Here is a 20,941-nt window from a genome sequence, read left to right as displayed (position 1 = left end):
AGACGAAGGATACTGTCAATGAGAAATATGTAAATATGTAATACGTAAATGATACTGCAAATGAGGACCTGCTGGTCCTCCCTGGACTTTCATCTGGAACTGAGAGCAGACTAGCATGAGATGTACTGCTACCAGGTAAAAGTGCTAAAGCGGCATCCATATCATGCTGCTAAGCATCCATACCATCCATACCTTCTATATCTTACATCAATATCAACAAGGCATTCATTGATGTGATATTTTCTATCGACCATCCACCACACTAGCTACCTAGCTAGCTGTGTTTAGCTAGTCGTGTTTACCTGGCCTTCACTCGCCTCCTGTCTCCATCTGCTGGTTGCGTGTGGAACTGCCATGACGTCATCCTTTACGTTCGAAAAGAAAGAAGTTCCCCCAGTAAAAGTATAATATAGTAAAATCTTTAATTGAACAGCGTCCCATTGAGATTCCTTTAGCTTACAAAACATCTGCTATATGCACAGGACGTCCCCAGGACATATGGATGATGACTGACGCTCATGAAGACCAAACATACACATGATTGGCCAACACCTTCCCTGCCTTCATCCCACCTCCATCCAATTTGGACAATTACATGGATCCGTCACCGAGGAGAAAACCTCCAGAAATGATTGGACAGCATCGCTCCACACGTCTTTAAAACACGATTCCCTAGCCTGCCCCCTTTGCAACCATCCATCCCCGCCCGAGACCCTCTGGGGCCATTGGCGACCGTCGGGGACTGTGAGAAGGCCTTCCAATTGTCAGTCTCTGCTGGTGATCGCAGTCCAGTCAGTAACATGAACACCATGGACCATATCCAAACCGCCCATTTCACACAGACACCCCGTACGGCAGGACCCAGCGGCGCAGGAGGAGCGAGTGTGCGACTTCACCATCCTGCCTCTGCTGCCGCTTTTTGCTAATTGAATTCCAAGCGCCCTTCCTTGTTAGCGCCGTTCAAACAGAGGGAACAGGAAGGACAGACGGCAGTGTGAAAGGGGCCATGACTCAATCTGACTCAGTCTGAAGGTGGAACATTGCCTGGTCCATTCCGTGTTCCGTGTGAAAGGGGCTGGTGATGGACTTTAAAGAAATACATGGACATGATAAGAACATTCAGAATCATTTCTTTGCCTCAAACTCCAGACTATTGTCACTCCAAGAAGCAGGAAGTGATGAACGCTGGCGTCTGGATGAATGAAATGTGACGGACGTTTCAAAGAAAACTCCTGGGAGGCCGCGAAGCCGGAGAATAAATACAGAGTAGGGAAGACCAATCCTGGTAAAGGCTGGCATTTTTCCACTTTTTACATTCAAGCGAGGGAGGGGCTGTGGCCGCGCCCCCAGCATTGACTGGTAAGTGACTGGTTTGTACAATCAAGCTAGAAAGGCACTAAGATTTCCTTGGATGAGATTCTTACTTCTTCGGTCTTAAAAAGGTAGAAATCTAAAAAGAATCTTTTGTGGACATCATTTCTTGTTCTCCTTGAAAAATAAACATGCTTAGAAAAAATAGGATTTTGCACCTTTGACTAGTTTGTTTTTAGCAACTTTACAAAACAAATAGCTTTTAAGAAATACATTTGGCATTCTGGACTCCGCACTGGAGGGGGTGGGGGTGGGGGGCATGAGCGCTTTGTGCCAAGAGGAAAAACAGGCTTTTAGAAATGCTTGGCGTTCAGGAAGTGGTAGGAAACGATGGGGAGATCAGCTCCCACCTGCAGAGGAAGAGGACGGACACAAACACAAAAAGTTCCCCCTTTTTGGGGAGGGGCCGCCCGCTTTTCAGCGCTACATCAAACACGTCCTCCGCTTGGGGAGTCCACGGTCCCGCCCGCGTCACTGGACCTCCAGCCTGCTGTAGGCCACGCCCCGGGTCCACGCCGCAGCCCGCAGCCACAGCGGGAGCTGGTAGGTGCGAGGCACCGTGCCGCTGACGTTCTCTTCCAAGTACTGGAATGGCCGGTACCACCACACCCGCGAGAAGGGGTGACTCTGCGACGTCTCTTTCAGCGCCTGGCAATCAGGTAGCACAGCATCAGCATCAGCATCAGCACCACTCGTGGCAACAACAAGGTTCCACGGTTGGAAACAAATACCTTCTGGGAGCTATCATTTCATCACCTGACATGCATCAACCAATAAAGGCAAACTCATAACATCAGTGGAGGGATTTGACATAGCGCCTGTTTAAACACGGTGCTTGGCCATTATTCATGGCCTCCTCAGTCCCACACTGGCGGTGGTGAACTACATCTGTAGCCACAGCTGCCGTGGGGTAGATGGATGGAAACGAGGCTGCCAATTTGAGCCTACGGCCTCTCTGAGCGGACGCAAACATTGGTTGCCATCCAGCCCAGTGTGGGCAGCACAGCAGGGGGGTTGGGAGTGAGGATTGAACGGCAAGCCTTCCGCCATCTTCTCTGCTTGTACGGTGGCATGGAGAAGCCAAATCAAGCAAAAAGACGTTAGGTGGAGCTCATGCTTCACATGCATGACTTCCAGCTATTATTCCTAAAAACCCGAAATGGAGTGGAGGATTTTTCAGCATATTCACGTCGTTGGATCAACCCTTTAGGGGCGCACGCTCCTGCAGTACCCTGTACCCACCTGCTGGTTGGCCATGGTGTGGTACCACCAGAAGAGGCGCGTGGTGATGAAGTAGGCCACCACCACGTCCACTGTGTAGTGGTCATGGGCCAGAAGGATGCAGAAGACTCCCACGGCGCTCAAAGTCCAGCAGATCCAGTGATACCACCAGAAGCGTCGGGGGGAATCTGGAAGAACAACAACAGAAGAGGTCAACAAGGGCAGACTTACCCTTGGGCAAACGCAGCCAAATAAAAACTGATGACTGATCTTTGTCTTGGACTTAAACGTCCATATTACATTCCTAGTGGTTAGCACGCAGGCCTCACAGCTTGGAGACCCCCGTTCAATTCCACCCTCTGCCTTCTCCGTGTGGAGTTTGCATGTTCTCCCCGTGCATGCGTGGCTTTTCTTCAGGGACTCTGCCCCCAACCCCCATTCCAAAAACATGCTAGCTTCATTGGCCACTCCAATTGTCCATAGGTATGAATGTGAGTGTGAATGGTTGTTTGTCTATATGTGCCCTGGGACTGGCTGGCCACCAGTCCAGGGTGGACCCCGCCTCTCCCCAAGACAGCTGGGATAGGCTCCAGCACTCCCGCGACCCTCATGAGGATAAGCGCTAGAACATGAATGAATGAATGCATCATCCATCATATTTTCACCCCCCCCCCCCCCCCCTCCCAATGGACTATTCCATACTGCACACGTGCATGTTGCCTCCAGGAGACTGCAGCAAAACAAACTGCTGCTGCAGTTTGGAGACGAGTGAAGTGGAGGGGCCCCCGTGGATTGAAGAGGAGGGCAAGGAGAGCGGAACAGAAGAGAGTTAGTATCCACGTACAGACGCTGGAACACAAAAAACAACAACGGACAGGCGGCCACCCGCTGTGCCACCCATGGAGAGGAACTAGCAGGGCGACTAGAGGTCTGACTTTTCTGTCATGCAAATGTCTTTGTCCTTTGACCATCTTGTCTTAGGAGCAGACTGCTCTACGTAGGTGACCTCATCCGCCGACTCCAACGACCTTCTTAAACAGCAGCAACCAACCACCAAAGTGGGGGCAGTCGCTGTCGATGGACTACGCTGCTGCCTGTGCTGTTCTCCATCACGCCGCTAGAGGCCGCCATCGCCTCAGCAGGCCCAACGGGGGCAATTCAAGGAAGGCAGGACAAAATAACCATGCTAGCTGTTGACCTTGACAAACATGCTGGCTTTGGAACACAAAGCTACATCACATTAAAGCAGGTGGGAGAACCTGTTTGGTTTGCAGCGCTTCTCCATTTCATTACACACAAACACACACACACACACACACACACACACACACACAAAGGGGTGCAACGATACACACAATCCATGGTTGGGATGACCTTGGCTTTTTTTTTTTTTAAACTTCAATTGGATTGAAATTGCCATAGTAGTTAACACTTGCATGTTGACCTTAAAACGCTGTAATAGTCTTAGATAATGGTGGACATGGTAGTTAACACTTGCATGTTCACCTTAAAACCCACAGGTACCCACAGGTACCCACAGAGCAAGAGACTCTCAGCGCAGCAAACAAAAGTTAACATATTGACTCCATTTTCACGGATATTGGTTTGTTTGTTTCAGCTTTTTCTTTTAATCAGTGATATGTGCTAATCGGGCCGATTCATCGTTATATCGGTTAAGCTCTACCGAGCACCACAGCAGCATGTAATAACCAGAACATGAAAAGAACTGCAGGTGATGGACATCCATGTGGTGCATTCTTAGCAGCTGAGTACATATTACTAAGAAAGAAAGAAATTGGATTTTATTCATATGAAAGAATTGATCATGTAGACTGTATCAATACGAACCTCTTCATAAACGCACCTTTCAGTTTCTAAGGGCACTTGAAGTGTCACCAATTACATAGAATTACAATAAACATGTAGCTATCTGAGTCAATTGGGTCTTGTTACGCAACCGTTTCCTTCAAGTCAACACAGCCAGTTCAGGACCACACTGCCACCTGGCGGACATCATGGAGGTCAATCACAAAAGCATCAAACAGGAAGGCATCTATTTTCACCCTGGATGTCTTTCACCACCATGTGATATCAACTTCTATGATGGAGCCTCTTCAATACGCCCACTCTGTTTGCAGCGCCGCTAAATGAGCAGCTAGCTTGATACGCTTGGAATGGCAGCATCGGACAGGACAACTGCTTGACCCACGCTGACTGCTGACTAACAGGAATGCTTCCAATGTTCACCAATGTACACCTGAGGAGCAGCACAGGAGGAGGTATGACCCTGTGACCTGGCCACACCATGGCGGCTACCAGAAGTGACATATTGTTCCATGCACACGCGTACCCGACCCTGACCCCTGTAGCACCACCTCCATACGGATCCACGTATGGTTGTTCCCCTACAACACACACACAGCAGTATCCACAGTACTACAAAAAGGTGCAACTCACACTCCTTGATGAAGAGGTATGTTAGCGTCAGCATGACAGTATGGCCGCTGTACAGGTAATCTCCACACATGGTGTGAGAGCCCGTGATGGACAGGCCCCCACCGGCGATCATCTTCATCACTCTTCTCATATGCGCCTCCCAGTCGCCCAAAAGCTGAAAGCAAGACAACATGGAATTATGGCAGCTTATGGTATGAAAGAGTAGCAAAGATGGGCTGCAGTTCACCTGGCAGCAGCCCTAAACCACAACCCATCACCAGACTCGTCTCAAAACATGCATCAACACAGCAGCACAGTGCTCTGTCATATGGAGGATCTTTGACCAGCATCTTCACGGTAGATCCAACATGTCTCAATGCTCCTGCTCCTGGTTAAGGAAGATGTCTTCACCCAGCAGAGTCATTTGCTTCTCTCGACACAATTAGACACCCGGGAACCCAGAGTGTTTTTGGCAGGTTCAAAAGGATGACTAAGCAGTTGCAGTGACCGGTGAAAGGATGCAACACACAAGGCACCCCAATGTGTGCCGCCCCGGCCCTTAGCAATGTTGAAGTGTGGCCCCTGGAGAGTAGTGTGGTTGAGGTGTAGCGGGTACGGTACCTTTGGAGAGCATCTGAAGTGCATCCCAGGAACAGGCAGAGTGGTGATGTACATTGTAACACAGCGATACAAATACAGCGTACCCACAATGAAGAAGAAGCGTCTGCCTATGATTGACCTGCACACAGCAAAACAGTCATGAAGACAACCACAATGTATCCTCCAATACCATGTGCCATCAAAGGTGGAAGTGGCCCCTCTGTTAATGTTTCAATGAAATGTTATATGTTTCAATTCACGTGAAGAACAATATGGTGCACGCCATGTCCACAAAACCTTGTTAGCATCCTATGAGCTGGCTAATACTAGTGGTACCTCAGTTAACACCTGCTCCAGTTAGCACCTTTTTGGTTAACATCAAATCTTTTGACTTGGTTTGTGTTCATCCACTTGGTTAGCATGCACTGTTTCTTTATGCTACCATATTGGATCACATGCCCAAGGCGAAATCTTGCATGTGCAATGCATTGTGGGCCATGGGCACCATTTTACAGCAACAGCGTTTGTTGCCATTACTTGGTGCCGCCAGACAATGATGGAGATAATGACGGAGCCAGACAAGGGTGCAACACCTCCCTCGTTAAGGCTGAAGGAGAGGTGGTCGTTTCAGAGCCAAGCTGGGTCAAAGCTCTGAAATATACAACACAGCTCAACACTTGATGCTAATGAAAAGCTTGATGAGATCCACGGCCCCGTGTGAAAGCGGGAGCGCCCCTGAAGCAAAGAGTGGTGGGGCCTCCCTTAGCAGCAGCAACAACTGCAATCAACCCGGCAATTGTCATCCAGCTTTTGCAGCGTCAAGCCTTCAGAAGGTCAGACCACAGCATCTCACTCTAAAGTCTGGCTTTGCTTTGGTGGACCTGTTCCTGTGTTTTGGATCATTGTCCCGCTCCAGAGGCCAAGTGGCGCCTGAGGCAAGTGAGGGCTGCACTTCTGTGGATGCTGTTGTGGGGTCTTCTGTGGCCTCTGGGGGTCATTTTGCTGCTGGGAAGGTTCACCACTGTTGCATGTTTTCAGCATTTGTGAATAATGGCTTTCGATGTGGTTTGCTGGAGTCCCAAAGCTTTAGAGAGAGCTTTAGAACCTCTTCCACACCGAGATCTCAATTCATCTCCCTTTTCACACAGGGTCATGTAGCTTGGCGTTTTTTCTCCCTTAATAATAAAAATGTGTTTGATCTAGAGCAGGGTGTTAAACTCCTGCCATGGAGGACCGAGACACTACAGGTTTTCTTACCGCCGGTCACGAAAGCAGCTGATGTGAATGATGAACCTCCTGTGGTGGGAGGGAAGGAGCTGTCAATGAAATCACCTGCTGGAGAAACTGCTTGGAAAGAAAACCTGGAATGCCTCGGCCCTCCATGGCAGGAGTTTAACACCCCCGATCTAGAACATTTCAGTGTGACCAACCAGGGGACTTTTTCACACCACAATCCCTCCCATTCATCATTCCCATTCATTTGCAGTTATTTAAAAGCTGATTGCTTTATGGAAAAATGAACTGCGTGAGAGCAGGTTTTGGTTGGACTCAGGCCTGGCGGGAGGGATTGGTGATGCAAAGCAGGGTACCAGGGTACAAATACCACCAGCGTATGGACGAGGAGTACCTGTGCTTGAGAAGAGCCCACTGTATGAGCCACAGCGCCACCAGCAGCATGCCGTTGATCTCGCAGATGGAGAAGGCCCACTCTATCCTGTCAAACAGGTCAAAGAACTTATCGGGCAGCGGCGGGGTGTGCTCTTTGGGCGGTACCCGCTCGTGGACCACCGATATGACCACGGTGGTGGTGATGAAGCACAGAACCGCGTAGACGAATGCCACGCCCGTCCTGCCCCACTCGGGAGGGAAGGAGGAGTGCAGGGTTTCCATGGGGGGGATGGGAATGTGCACCATCTCCACCCTGGAGTCTGCCGATTGCACCACACCATTCCTCAGGGGTGTACCCGTGCCATTGGGCACCCCGCCGGCGTGCCCGTTGGTGTGGCCGTTCTTGTGGGCCTCTATGTGGGTCTCGATCCGCAGCGTCTCCACCCGCTCCAGCAGCTGCTGCCCGCCGTCCGAGGACACCAGGAGAAGCGGCGGCATCTGGAAGTGTGCCCGCGTAAGCCGCAGCAAGGCGGTGCCATCCGTCTGTCGGAGGGCGTCGATGTACTCCGGCATGCCCTCTTTGCTCAGCCAGTCGGCCACGTCCTCGGCCGACCATGCCGCTACCCTCTTCATGGTGCAGAGACAGGCAGTGGGGTAGGCTGGGCTGGCTTTTAACGGGCAGTGCTAGGACCACACCGGCGTCGGCACATGGTGTTCACCGAGCGCCCAGGGGGCGCACCCCTCCGCTTCAGCGGGAAGTCCTTTTTGGGTTGTTCCTCCGCCTCAAACAGCACACACCTGTGGACGCAAAGACACGAAGGATGATTGTCATGGCGACGCAGCGCTGGAGGGAACGTATGCATGCGTCTGTGAAACGTTCCATTCCGTCCTTTTGGCCCTTTCTACATACTACGGTCCCGAAGACAACAAGCGAGCACATGACCTCTGCACTTCAACAACTTGTCCAAATAAACATATGGCTGACAAACGACGGCCTGGCTGTGGGACGGAGGAGAACCGTACTTGCTGGAGATAAAGAACAAAGAGCACTCAAGAACAAGCCAAGATTAGCAGTCAATGACTCAGCATTCTGCCAAGGACCTTTGCTCTGTCAATCAGCTTACCGCCACCACACAAGAAACAGGAAATGCATTCTAACCTCAAAAACGGGGCTTTGACAGAAGGCCGTGGTGTTTGGCTTCTACCTTCTACAGACAACACAGTGTGGAGGTTGCCGTCGTCACGCGTCCAGCTGCCAACATCTCATCTGCACACAACTTTATTGACCAGGAATCTCCAGCAAAACACCCTTCATGCTATCATCACCTATCCTGGCCATAGGCCAATACTATTCTCATATCATCTGCCAAATTCACAGCGTTAACTCACACCACAGTAGGCACACCCCCCCCTCCACACACACACACACACACACACACACACACACACAGTTAACAAGAGTCACGGCATAAGCAGCATGGTGGTGGTGATCCAGTGATCCACCACCAGGATCCAGTGTGCCATGCTGCAAGCTCCCTACGGCCCAGCGTGAGCCACACTAGGATGAAAATATCAGGACAAGAATAAGTATTTGTTTCACATGGAGGTACTGTATCTTCCTACTTCAAGTACTGCAATACCATTTGCAGTACTGGGAGCTTTAAAAGTCCAACACGGGCAAGTGGCTGGTGTTGCTGGTGTTTAAGGCTAGACCACCATGTGGAGAACGGAGCAGAACATTGTCTTATCAGCAGCTTGATGTGATAAAAAGGCTGCCATGGACACAAAGGAAACAGATTTGATGACACCTTCCAAAAGCAGAGCTAGAAGAGCATTTCTCCTGTGTCTTGTCCACTATGACCATTTGGGGGGGAGGGGGTGCACATGACGCAAGCAGAGAAAGAGCCCACCCAGGAGGATAATACGTCAAGTTGACACAAACATAAACATGCCATGGGCAGCTCATCTTTATGGAAGCCAGTAAGTCCTTCCAGGGTTGCTGGAAAAAGTTATCAGGCCCCCGAGAGGCCCCACAAACTCCAATGTACTGCATCAGATGCCAGGGAAACCCTTTTACCCAAGGGTCTGACCCCGGACCAAAGTACCGCATCAGATACCAGGGAAACCATTACGTCTGACCCCGGACCAAAGTACCGTATCAGATACCAGGGAACGTGCTAAAGAATTGGACCAGGTTAGCATGTCACAATAAGAAGCAGGCAAACATTCCCAGACAATATCCTGCACATAAAGCCATGTTCCCATTGTCCACAGGGTGTGGATCTTTGCTTTGGACACGGTGTCCTCCAGGGTGGGATCCCATTCCAGGTTATTATCCCTGTGAGCTGAACCAACAGTAGGTCCAACAGTGGCTCCTTGCCCTTTAAGCCTGGATGGAAATGACACCACAGTCTTCTCAGATTAACGTTATTAGCAAACCCATAGCTTGTTGTAGGGTTACCTACATGTACGTATAGTGATGGTGGTGCACCGCCATGGCAAGATAAAAGCCGCCACACCTTCAAAACGAGGCTTTGTTGTTTGTAAGCAATGTCAATCCATCCATTGTATAGTCCTGAAGATGCTTGTATTTAGTATTTCACATGAATATTTCTGTCCCCCAGTGGAGGCATGACCGCAAATAACTGCTGTAAATATACACCAAGCTGTCTTTGAAGACTTTATGTGAGGGGAAAAGATGTGGCAATAAAAACCAAGTACAGAGCATTAGGAACATCTCATGGGACACTGCAGACCACTCCAGGATCCATCCATTCCATCGATCCACGTCAGTCTGTTAGTTGGAGGCCATATTTGGTAGACATGGCAACAGCATTTGTTAATAAAAGTAGCCGTTTTGCTTCTGCTCCACCGTGAGTAGATCTACAACACCAAAGATAAAATGACAGAGCTGCTGTTTGCTAACAGCAACTGGATTCAGCCATCCCCAGCAAATCAGCAAATACGCTTCTTAGCAACCGCACTACCACAGCAACAGGACGATGTACAAGCATTCTATTGATCCTCTGGCCCAGGCCACATCTGGGCTTCGTCAGGCCTCATGGCAGCTGAGAGCTAGCGGTGGAAAGTTGCTATCTGCTCATGACAACGCCTCCTGGTCCTTTCCCTGTCCCCGATCAGGATGCCAGGGGCCCGTGTGGTCTCAGAGGAACAGCAAAAAAGTTGAATGCTGTTATACTGGCCCACTGTAGCTGTGCATGCACGCACATACCACTTCCACACTGGCTGGGAGGATTTCAGTCTATGGTGTGGGACATGCCATGGCTGACTGCATGCAGTGTTAAGCTAATGTCTCAATGTCATTACTGCCAACTAGTGACTACAATCGTACACACAGTATGCCTTGTACTTCCATGTTTGGACGAAGAAAGGACCACAGTCTCCCAGCAGACAGCCATCTCTCATTCGTTTCTCCTATGCAAAGACATGAGCTCCAACTCAGCTGCTCAGGGCACCAGTACGACCATTTGAAATCAAACAATGGGCGAAATGTCAGACAGTTGGAATGCAGAGGGCAGAAACAAGTCACAACAGGAGGATCTCCCGGCCGCAACCAGCAGACAAAAGCAAGAAGTGACGCTTGCATTGCACAAATTTCCCCACTGAGGGACGAATAAAGGCATAAAGGCATATCTTAATTGCTTATAATCCCACAGCGCTACTGCAAGTATTTCTATCTTTCCTGTAGTACACACAGTCAACGCCAGCTGCTGATACTAGCCTGGAATTGCTAAATGCAGCAGGAAAGTAGGACGTGCTTGAGTGGGAATAAAACTTCTAAATATGGCCAAATAAAGAAGAAAGCCACTTTCCGTGTTTAGCGTCTGACGCTGGGATGGGATAGGAATTCCGTCGTGTTGTGGTAGTATGTAATGTGCACGGCCAGGAAGCGCAGTCCTGCTTGTTGTTGTCTGCTTTCCATATGCCAGAAAAAAACTCCACCTGTACAGCTTTGTCAATGCTGGCTGATTGAAATAAAGTTGCATTAAAAAGGCCACCCGTACAGCTTTGTCAATGCTGGCTGATTGAAATAAAGTTGCATTAAAAAGGCCACCCGTACAGCTTTGTCAATGCTGGCTGATTGAAACAAAGTTGCACTGCCAAGGATGCACTTTGTCCCCTATTAGTGTGAGAATGACAACTTGTGTGGAAGATATGGATGACATCCAGTCCCAGGCTAAGCCTTACATGCCAGCGTGTTCCATCACGAGCATGTCCATCTTACCATCTCATTCCAGCTACCTTCCTACCATCTGCTTTTACACATCTGCCTCGGCTCCACTGTCTCCCTGGAGGCAGCGAGCTAGCTAGCCAACTAGAACTATCCACCTAGGCTCCAAATGTGGCTTTTTTACCACAGTGACATCATTTGCAGTTTAAAACAATCAAGCAATACGGTTTGTTGGGAGCCGTTTTTTGTACCACAGGGAAACCATGACATGACACAAAATATATATATTCTATATAAAATAATCACAGTGTTTACAATGTACATCTGCTACAAAAAAAATTTAGCCATGGAAACATTATAACAACCATTACCTCATGGATGGCTGAACCAAAAACTACTAAAATATCATGATGAGGAGGAGCAGGAGCACTGCTGTTTCACATAAACAGTAATACATCAACTCTACTTGCTTTATGTCAGAGTGGTTTTCATAATGCTGCATGTTGGCTACACCTACACTATCATAAGCATTTGTATGAAGAAGACGTTTGAATCCTGATTTGAACAATAGCCCATGTATTAGTACTCATGTACTAGTACTGCTGTAAAACAGGCATCGAAGGAGACAATGAAAGGAAAAGGGCTGCTTGGCCCTTGGAGCCAACACTGCGGGGGCTTCCTCGTCCCCAAAAAAACAATAACAATTCATTCATTTTGCCTGGAAAACATTACTGAACTTCGCTTTGCATGGTTGAAAAAGTTGTTTTTCTCAAGCTGCTGTGCCACCCAACTCATTGACAACATAAACCAGCTGTGGAGTACTACTACTACGACTACTACTACTACTACTACTCTCAGAAACAGTGATTTTTTCTGAAGCATACTTTGTCCTTTCCTGGTACTCACGGGGCTATCACTGTAGGAACTACAAATTCATTCATTTGCCTTTAAAGCCAACTGTTTCAGCTTTAGCCAGACGTTGTTCCTCTAGCTGCTGTGCCTCCCCACCCTCAAACTTCCTGGAGCCGATATTGTGGCATTTCCTGTTACTCGCTCATCACACGAACTACAAATCACTTCATTTAAACATAATCCCAGATTCTTCTTACTCATACGTGTGCATACGTGTGCACCTCCCCACCATGGGAGAACACAAGGCAGCTGAGGGACCCCCCATGGCCAAGGAATCAACCCTCATTTGTGGCAATTCACCTGCCCTTTCCTTTTTTCATGATGACAAGGTTTCATGATGACAAGGTGAATGACTGGCGTGTCTACAAGCCCAAATGGGAAGTTCTGCCACAGCAAAGGCTGATGGAGCATGGAAGCCAGTGATGGCACTGACCAATATTCATCTTTCCCACTGCTGAATCATGGACATCCCGACAGAGGAGTCATTGTTTCCACTGGAGGAAAGGAAGGGAAGGGAAGGGAAGGGAGTCTTCCCAGCTTGAGGACAGTGAAATATTCTTTGCTTTGGCAGCGAATGCCCTCAGCAACAATTCACGCCTTTAACGCCACTTCAGTTCACTGTTGAGAGAAAATTTGCTTTCTCACTTCCTTATTGCAGAAAAATCAGCACTCCCCATCTTTGTTTGTGCACACAGGATAAGCGTGCCAGTTACTTTGTGGGCCGAAGCTACAAACACACAAATAACAAAGGTACAACTCGGTAGGGGAAGCCAGTAACTCATACCATCAACACATCCAAACTATGCGGTGATACTATTCCTACTGGGACGTAAACATGGACATTTACTGGCAACATGAGCTGCCGCAGCTATCGGCCGTTTGAAACATGCTAAAAACACACAGCCTGCTCGGAGACCAACCCTCAACCGGGACATGAGGGATTAAGAGCTTAGAACCTAAAATAGATAAGCAAAAGCAGGCGTCGTAGCTGTTTTGCTAGCTGGCTGGTTAGCGGCACGCAAGAAATAAGCTAGCCGTCAACACCAGATTCCGTTAGCGAATGTCCTCAACCCCGGTCCAAACATAACCGGCGACATTTTGGTTCCGTTTAAACAACATAACGGAGAGTAACACGCCGCACGCTTCAAATCGGCGTTGTCAAATGTCGTCAAAGCGGGTGTGTCGGTAAGCACTTCGAGCAAATAGTTTGTGCTGGATAACAGTTAACATTCATGGAGTCATCGGGGGGCTCGGATCACCACATCAGTAAGACCGTTTAGGATTGCGAGCTTGTAGATGAGAGGATAGTGCCGTTACCTTGCCGTATGGCTGCTGAAACGATCCTCTAGCAACCGATTGCAATGTGGCCACAAGTCCGCCTGTTGTACTCCGGAGGAAGCGCTTAACAAAAAGCACACCTTCAGTGGCGTCACGCTCGGCGCCTTCACGTCCCCAAACAAAATGTCTCCACTCGCGACAACAGCAATAGTTGTGCCTTTTTATGCGTTCAAACTCTGTTTGTGGTGGATGATAAAGCGCACAACCCAGCATTGTATGTAATGGTGTTTGTTGTTGATGAGAACACGACAGCCCCGACAAGACATTAGAATATCAGTTTCAAAAATCGAATCGCTTGAGATGTAAGTGAACGCAGCCTTCTTTGCAGCCATCTATTGGCCAAAAAGTGGAGCAAACATTTCACTCATAGCTATAGAAGAGTTGACTAAATAAATACACCCTATACTCAGCAAGAAATACCAACGCAGCATTTTTGGTTTTTGCTCCCATTTTTCAGGAGCTGAACAACAGATCTTTTCTATGACTGTATTCTATTACTATTACTCCCGCTGCAGTTAGACCAGTGGTCAGCAACCTGCGGCACAGGAGCCACATATGGCTCTTCAGCCTCTTTGTTGTGGCTCCCTTTGCAGTGCTCGAATATATATATATATATAATTTTATATTAAGCTGGGATAGGCTCCAGCACCCCCGTAGAAAATGAATGAATGAATTTTATATTATATTATATTATATTATATTATATTATATTATATTATATTATATTATATTATATTATATTATATTATATTATATTATATTATATTATATTATATTATATTATATTATATTATATTATATTATATTATATTATATTATATTATATTATATAAGACCAGTGGGGAAAATGTCTTTGTAATGGGTTAAAAAAAATCCCACTTTTTTGTGTCAGTTCATGAATGCATCATGGCTGGGTGGTGGTGCAGTGTTTGGCTGTCTGCGTTGGTTGAGATGCGACAGACAGTATCCCGCTAAGCTGAAAAATGTTCAACTTTTCATTGCTTCCAAAGCCATACATTTCATCCACTATTTCATTCATTGAAAGTAAGTGATTGATAAATGAAGTGAAATAGAAATGCAGTTCAATTGACGAACTGTAACTACACTGGCCACTAGGTGTCGCGAATAAGGCAAGTACCAGACGTCCATCCATTTTCTATGCTTATTCTCACTAGGGCGGATGGGAGGTATGCTGGAGCCTATCCCAGCTGACTTCGGGCGGGAGGCAGGGCACATCCTGGACTGGACGCCAGCCAATCACAAGGCAAGTAACAGACGTGCTCACTGACAAGAATGACTGCATCTTTGAATTTGTTGATTTCAGAACCAACTGAACTGAAGTGAATTTCTGCCCAGTTGGAGTCAGTATTAATAAATGCTGAATACAAAAAACATTATTAGAGCCCTGTAGATATGAAATAACACCCCTAGAGTCACCTTTACACTCTATTATTCATTATTTATAACACATTGCTAATGTCACAAGAGACCACCATGTTCTTTAACCATTAGCATGCTAGTGAGCTAACTAGCTAGCCGCCAATGTACTTACTGTATCGGAAGCATCTGTGAATCCAAATTAGCTTCAAACGATCATCAATAGATGGTAAATAAAGACAGACTCGAGGATGGCCATTATGTGCTTGTACTGAAGAAGGCAGACATGTGCCAGGCATGCGCTAGGAACAGGAACATGGAGAACCGGTCACATCAAGCAAACCAACATTGCCAGATGTTATCTCCAGCCGTGACCCAAGGACCAGTTGAGTCAGTCCTCTGAGCAAAGATAGTAGAACGGTAGTAGAACCAATCCACAGCATTAAAATGAAGCTTATGTTACAGCCATTGCCCTGGACCGCTACGTAGCGTGAACGAGAGCGAGAGAAGGGAGACGATGGGAAATGGCTGTGTGTTGACCAGTGAACTACATTACGTAGAAAACGCATGAGCCCGACGTCTTTGTCGCCGCGAGTCAGCCATCTTGTGTAGCACCACCACCACAACTTTCAACGTTTTTACTGGTGGTTTCTGAAATTCTGGACGCGATAAGGCATTAAAATGTCCTATTGTGCGGCTTTGAACTACCTATATGTGCCTATACACTGCGCACGCCGAGCTGCCAAGTTGTGCTACACAAGATGGCGGCGTGTGCGCTGAAGCACTGCGCGGCGGCGACACCGAGCTCTGCGTGTTGTGTCCGGGCGTGAGCTTTCTACGTCTTTCGATTTCTGTGGTGCTGACACGTTAAATAAAGTTTATTGGAAGCAACAAGTAACATTTTCTTCTCTGCTGAAGGCAGGTCGCCCTGACTACGGTTCGGAGCTGAAGAACACTGATTATCACAAATTACGTTTAGGCTGCGTTCACACTGCAGAGTCTTTTGTAACTTCATTCATTCATTCATCATTTTCTTCACTTTACCAAAACCATGCGACTCTCGACGGGAAGTGACGTACACGCGAAAATACATGACGTCACACGCATTGCCGCGTGTATGCGGAAGTAAAGATTGTTGCGGTGTGTGCTGTCCTTGTGGTTAATTCAAGCATGTTGGGCAACGGGGTCGTTATTTTCATAACTCAGCAGATCAAGAAGACTGATTTGGCTCTTTGGTAGTTTGTGGAGAACTTGCTATGCGGGTGGCAGGAATGGTGTGGAACGCTGACACTTTCTAAAAAATCATTTTGATAATGACAAGAAGAGCTTTTGGCTACATCGGTGAGTAACTCTCTTTCTTTTTGTCTCGGTACGCACGGCAACACGCAAGGGCGTATTTACACATGTTGCTAGTTACAGAGCTGTGTTTTATGTTTTGGAATATTAATGTTTCCCATCTTCTAACAAATGGGACTATGAGAACATACTCCTATTTCCTGAACTAGATAAAGTCCTTCCAATCCTCCTGGCGGATTATTATCACCTAGCAAGCTTGTACTGACATTGATAAGAGCATTTGAAATAGTTTGCGGCATTCATAGTCACATCTTTGTGACGAGGAGTATCACTGTATCTTCCTCTACTGCGCATGCGTTGACAGAGGGCCGAAACACTGCCGGTTTTCTTCCCAACCAGTTTCTCCAGCAGGTGATTTCATTGACGAGCTCCTTCCGTCAAACCAAAGGAGGGTTCATCATTAAAATCACCTGGAAAGAAAACCTGTAGTGTCTCGGCCCTCCATGGCAGGAGTTTGAAACCCCTGCTCTACTGCCTGCCCTGCCGGTGGGGTGGCGGTGCTCCCGTGGTTGGGACTGTGAAATAGGTCGATCCCAGCTTCTGCTTCACGGGCCTAACTCTGCACCAACACTTTTGTCCGTGTCCATCTTCCGGAATCAATGTGCAGTATGTGCCAGCGACAGCCGATGCATTTTGGTGTAGTTGGAGGCACACGCCTGAAGAATAAAACTGTAGTATGCACTTTAAACTGAAGAAGAACAACCAATAACCAGCCATGATGAGACGTTTGGGGTTCCTGGAAATCTCGGGCCCGTGTTTGCCGCAGGGTAAGTCCACCCTGCGTATAAGTGACATATACTACATGACCTGGCCGCTCAGACTGCAGGAGCATCGCGTCCGTATGGAATTTCTATCAAGACAGCAGTAAGGCCCGGGTTGTATTTGCAAGAACAGAACAGGATAGAATAGCATAGAAGAATAGGAGGTGTGTTGCTGACAGTGACATGAAAAAGTCACATGAGCAAACATGGGAATTGACCTGCGGCGTGAACGTAGCCTCAGTCTTGTATGGCTTGTGTTTGCAGAGCAAAGCTGCTGCATCAGAGTAGAAGTTGCAACACAGCAACTGTGAGTCATCTCACCAGCATGAGCGCACATCGAAGGCGACTGTCCAAAGTTCACTCCAGGCTATTGTGCAAGCCTTCAGGGCTTACATGAAAAACCAAAAAAGACACGCACGGCACGTTCTTGGGGAAGGAGCAATCATGAAGACGAACACTTGGAGGCTCCTCGTCGTCCACTTGGTCTGTTCCGTCGTCACTGCCACTGCCAGCATACCCAATATCGCCAAACACTTTGGCACCAAAGGTCGCTACGAGGAAGTCAACCCACATCTTCTGGAGGACATCCTTGCCGTCAACACCTCCGTCCTGCGCCCTCCGTCTCCGAGATGTCGTCCGGTTCACCTCACCGCCATCATACGACATGGCACCAGGTACCCGACCAGCGTCATCTTCAAGGAGATGCGGAAGATGTACCAGGCGGTGAAGAGGGCCTCCTACGGGAAGGAGAGCTGGGTGCGGGAGATCCAGACCCACTGGCAGATGTGGTACACGGAGGAGATGGACGGGCAACTGGCCCAGAAAGGGGTGGACGATCATAAGCATCTGGCCATCAGGCTGTCCAAGCTCTTCCCCTCCTTGCTTTCAGAGGAGAACCTCAGAGGAGGACTGATTGGCTTTACAAGCAGCTCCAAGCACAGGTGCATCAACAGCACTCTGGCCTTCATGGGGGGCCTCACCCAGCTGTGGAACGTCCAAGGTAGGACTTCAGCATCCATCTAATCACACGTTACTAGAGCTCTTCGGAGCGCCATGTTTGGCCAGTGCACTGCTATAGCTAGTGGTGGAGGACGCTGTTGGACTATACTAGATACTTCATACTGGATACTAGATACTACTGGATACTAGAGACTGGATACTACTAGATACTACATACTACTGCATACTAGATACTGGATACTAGATACTACATACTACATACTACATACTACATACTACATTCTACATACTACGTACTACTAGATACTGGATACTAGACTATACTAGATACGAGACTGTATCAGCCCTTCAACGCAAAGTACCACGCAGATATTCACCGATATTTTCATCTTCTCAGACTTTATCATCACTCCAAGCACTGTCTTCAGCCCCCGTCACTGTCATGCAGGTGGATCAAGAAGCTGACCCCATTGATGCTACAGATTCTGTACAGCGTAAAAAGAAGTGAAGCCAAGGTTGCGGCTTTTGCAGTAAGGTGTGTGGTCTCCCCGCTTGTAGATCAGAGGTTCCGCCTGGACGTCAACGACGCGCTCATGAAGTATTTTGAGCACTGCAACAAGTTTGTGGAGGAGGTGGTGAGGAACCCGTCAGCGCTGACGGAGGTGGACAAGTTCAAGGAGGGACCAGAGATGAGGAAGGTCCGGGAGAAGATAGCAGACCAACTCAGACTCTCTTATGAGGACATCACGTCTGGTGAGGGCTGCATCCCCGTAAATCATGTGATACACCTGAGAACCCCAGAGGATGTGTTTCTTCATGCCAACAATCCCGTCACGCCTCAATGTGACTCCACCCCCTTTTACCCCAGACATGGCCGACGCTGCCTTGAACCTCTGCGCCTACGAGCTAGCCATCAAGACCCTCAACTCCCCCTGGTGTATGCTCTTTGACCAGCATGATGCTCAGGTATGGGCAGCTCCTGTCAGATAGACAATCTTTGGCGAGCACTTTAGCATCTACGTCTTTAAACAGCATCGTCTTCCTGTCATCTGGACAATCTTTGGCTATAAACAGCATGGTCTTCTTGTCATATAGACAATCTTTGGCGATAAACAGCACGGTCTTCTTGTCATATAGACAATCTTTGGCTATAAACAGCATGGTCTTCTTGTCATATAGACAATCTTTGGCTATAAACAGCATGGTCTTCTTGTCATATAGACAATCTTTGGCGAACAACAGCATGGTCTTCTTGTCATATAGACAATCTTTGGCGATAAACAGCATGGTCTTCTTGTCATATAGACAATCTTTGGCGATAAACAGCATGGTGTTGCCAGGATTTCAAAGAATGAAAAGAAAGCGGCTCCACTGGCTACCCAGAAGGGCTGTTCCTTCAAAGAAAAAGCCAAAGAAAAAGCCAAGTGCATAGTGCTGTGAAGTGAGATGATGCCGTTTCTTTTGCTGTCCATCATCTTAGTCAAGCTTCTGTAGCCACGGACCAATGAGGCTCCATTGTTCATTTCACCTGACCTTTCACCTCCTCGTCCGCCAATGACCTGACTGACTTGTTGACGTGTCGTTTGGGGTCACCAGGTGGTGGAGTACGCCAACGACCTTCGGCAATTCTGGAAGCGAGGCTATGGTTACGATATTAACAGAAAGTCCAGCTGTATTCTTTTCCACGACGTCTTCAGTCGTCTGGACAAGACGGCGGATGAGGTCAGGTGGGTAAAACATTAACTCCTTCTACGTATTCGTGGACCGTCATTCCCATCTCCTTCACCTTCCAGGTCGGGCCAGCGCGTGAGTGAAGTAGCGACCATCCAGGTGGGCCACGGTGAGACCCTCCTGCCGCTCTACACCCTCCTGGGCTTTTTTCAAGACCACCACGCCCCGACGTCGTCAAACTACGCCAACCAAATCGGACGCGCTTTCCGCACCAGCGAGGTTCTACCTTACGCCGCTAACCTACTGCTGGCGCTATACGACTGCGGCGCCGGCGACCTGAGGCTGCAGCCGCTGGTCAACGAGAAACCCGTGGCCTTTCCAGGACTGGCTGAGCAGACGGGTACCATGCCGCTCTACCAGGACGTCAAAGACCACTACAAGGAACTCATCCAAGGATGTGATTTTGAGACCGAGTGTGAGCTGTTCAACAGGACCCGTGTCATGTAGACCTTCATAGAAACATACTGACTTCATAGATATAAATATAATAAAGCTGTCTGACGCGAGCTCCTCAAAGTGTCAAAACAACTTGACAGATCACATCCATTTATATGCTACCTTGTATGAATGGACATACGCTACATTGTATGAATGGACATACGCTACATTGTGTGACTGGACATACGCTACAGTGTATGAATGGACATACGCTACATTGTATGCATGGACATACGCTACATTGTATGAATGGACATACGCTACATTGTATGAATGGACATACGCTACATTGTATGAATGGACATACGCTACATTGTGTGACTGGACATACGCTACATTGTATGAATGGACATACGCTACATTGTATGCATGGACATACGCTACATTGTATGAATGGACATACGCTACATTGTATGAATGGACATGCTACATTGTATGAATGGACATACGCTACATTGTATGAATGGACATACGCTACATTGTATGAATGGACATACGCTACATTGTATGAATGGACATACGCTACATTGTGTGACTGGACATACGCTACATTGTATGAATGGACATACGCTACAGTGTATGAATGGACATACGCTACATTGTATGAATGGGCATACGCTACATTGTATGAATGGACATA

The 20,941-nt window shown here is 48.0% G+C and overlaps 2 protein-coding genes across 4 annotated transcripts; one reads left to right on the top strand and one right to left on the bottom strand.

Annotated features, from left to right (window-relative positions):
- Positions 1–405: 405 nt before the first annotated feature.
- sgms1a (sphingomyelin synthase 1a) lies at positions 406–15,530 on the bottom strand. 2 transcript variants are annotated; one of them, XM_058058387.2, is made up of 6 exons: positions 15,231–15,530; positions 7,256–8,034; positions 5,650–5,767; positions 5,050–5,203; positions 2,614–2,780; positions 406–2,019 (listed from the first exon to the last, which is right to left on the bottom strand). In XM_058058387.2, exons 2-6 carry the CDS (start codon positions 7,867–7,869, stop codon positions 1,843–1,845), a joined length of 1,230 nt encoding a protein of 409 aa, XP_057914370.2. In that variant the 5' UTR covers positions 7,870–8,034; positions 15,231–15,530; the 3' UTR covers positions 406–1,842. The 2 variants fall into 2 exon arrangements, with proteins under 2 accessions (XP_057914370.2, XP_057914369.2); XM_058058386.2 differs by lacking the exon at positions 15,231–15,530 and adding an exon at positions 13,658–13,959.
- A 640-nt stretch (positions 15,531–16,170) lies between these two features.
- On the top strand, positions 16,171–20,367 carry LOC131107913 (multiple inositol polyphosphate phosphatase 1-like). 2 transcript variants are annotated; one of them, XM_058058384.2, is made up of 7 exons: positions 16,171–16,396; positions 17,437–18,172; positions 18,530–18,580; positions 18,691–18,885; positions 19,001–19,098; positions 19,729–19,859; positions 19,926–20,367. In XM_058058384.2, the coding sequence occupies exons 2-7, from the start codon at positions 17,566–17,568 to the stop codon at positions 20,308–20,310; spliced, it is 1,467 nt and encodes a 488-aa protein (XP_057914367.2). In that variant the 5' UTR covers positions 16,171–16,396; positions 17,437–17,565; the 3' UTR covers positions 20,311–20,367. The 2 variants fall into 2 exon arrangements, with proteins under 2 accessions (XP_057914367.2, XP_057914368.2); XM_058058385.2 differs by lacking the exon at positions 18,530–18,580 and having other exon boundaries at positions 16,174–16,396.
- The last annotated feature ends 574 nt before the right edge of the window (positions 20,368–20,941 follow it).

Source organism: Doryrhamphus excisus, linkage group LG20 (genome assembly GCF_037039965.1).
Source record: "Doryrhamphus excisus strain RoL-2023G ecotype Guam linkage group LG20, RoL_Dexc_Guam_v1.1, whole genome shotgun sequence".
Taxonomy (NCBI): domain Eukaryota; kingdom Metazoa; phylum Chordata; class Actinopteri; order Syngnathiformes; family Syngnathidae; genus Doryrhamphus; species Doryrhamphus excisus.
This window is presented reverse-complemented; position numbering and strand designations above follow the sequence as displayed.

Coding starts and splice junctions, on each gene's coding strand:
- LOC131107913 (XM_058058384.2), top strand. CDS start 17,566: ATGAAAAACCAAAAAAGACACGCACGGCACGTTCTTGGGGAAGGAGCA. Junction 18,173..18,529: donor CCAGCTGTGGAACGTCCAAG/GTAGGACTTCAG, acceptor TCATCTTCTCAG/ACTTTATCATCACTCCAAGC. Junction 19,860..19,925: donor AAGACGGCGGATGAGGTCAG/GTGGGTAAAACA, acceptor TTCACCTTCCAG/GTCGGGCCAGCGCGTGAGTG.
- sgms1a (XM_058058387.2), bottom strand. CDS start 7,869: ATGAAGAGGGTAGCGGCATGGTCGGCCGAGGACGTGGCCGACTGGCTG. Junction 5,768..7,255: donor TGGGCTCTTCTCAAGCACAG/GTACTCCTCGTC, acceptor TGCTGTGTGCAG/GTCAATCATAGGCAGACGCT. Junction 2,781..5,049: donor ATACCTCTTCATCAAGGAGT/GTGAGTTGCACC, acceptor TTGTTCTTCCAG/ATTCCCCCCGACGCTTCTGG.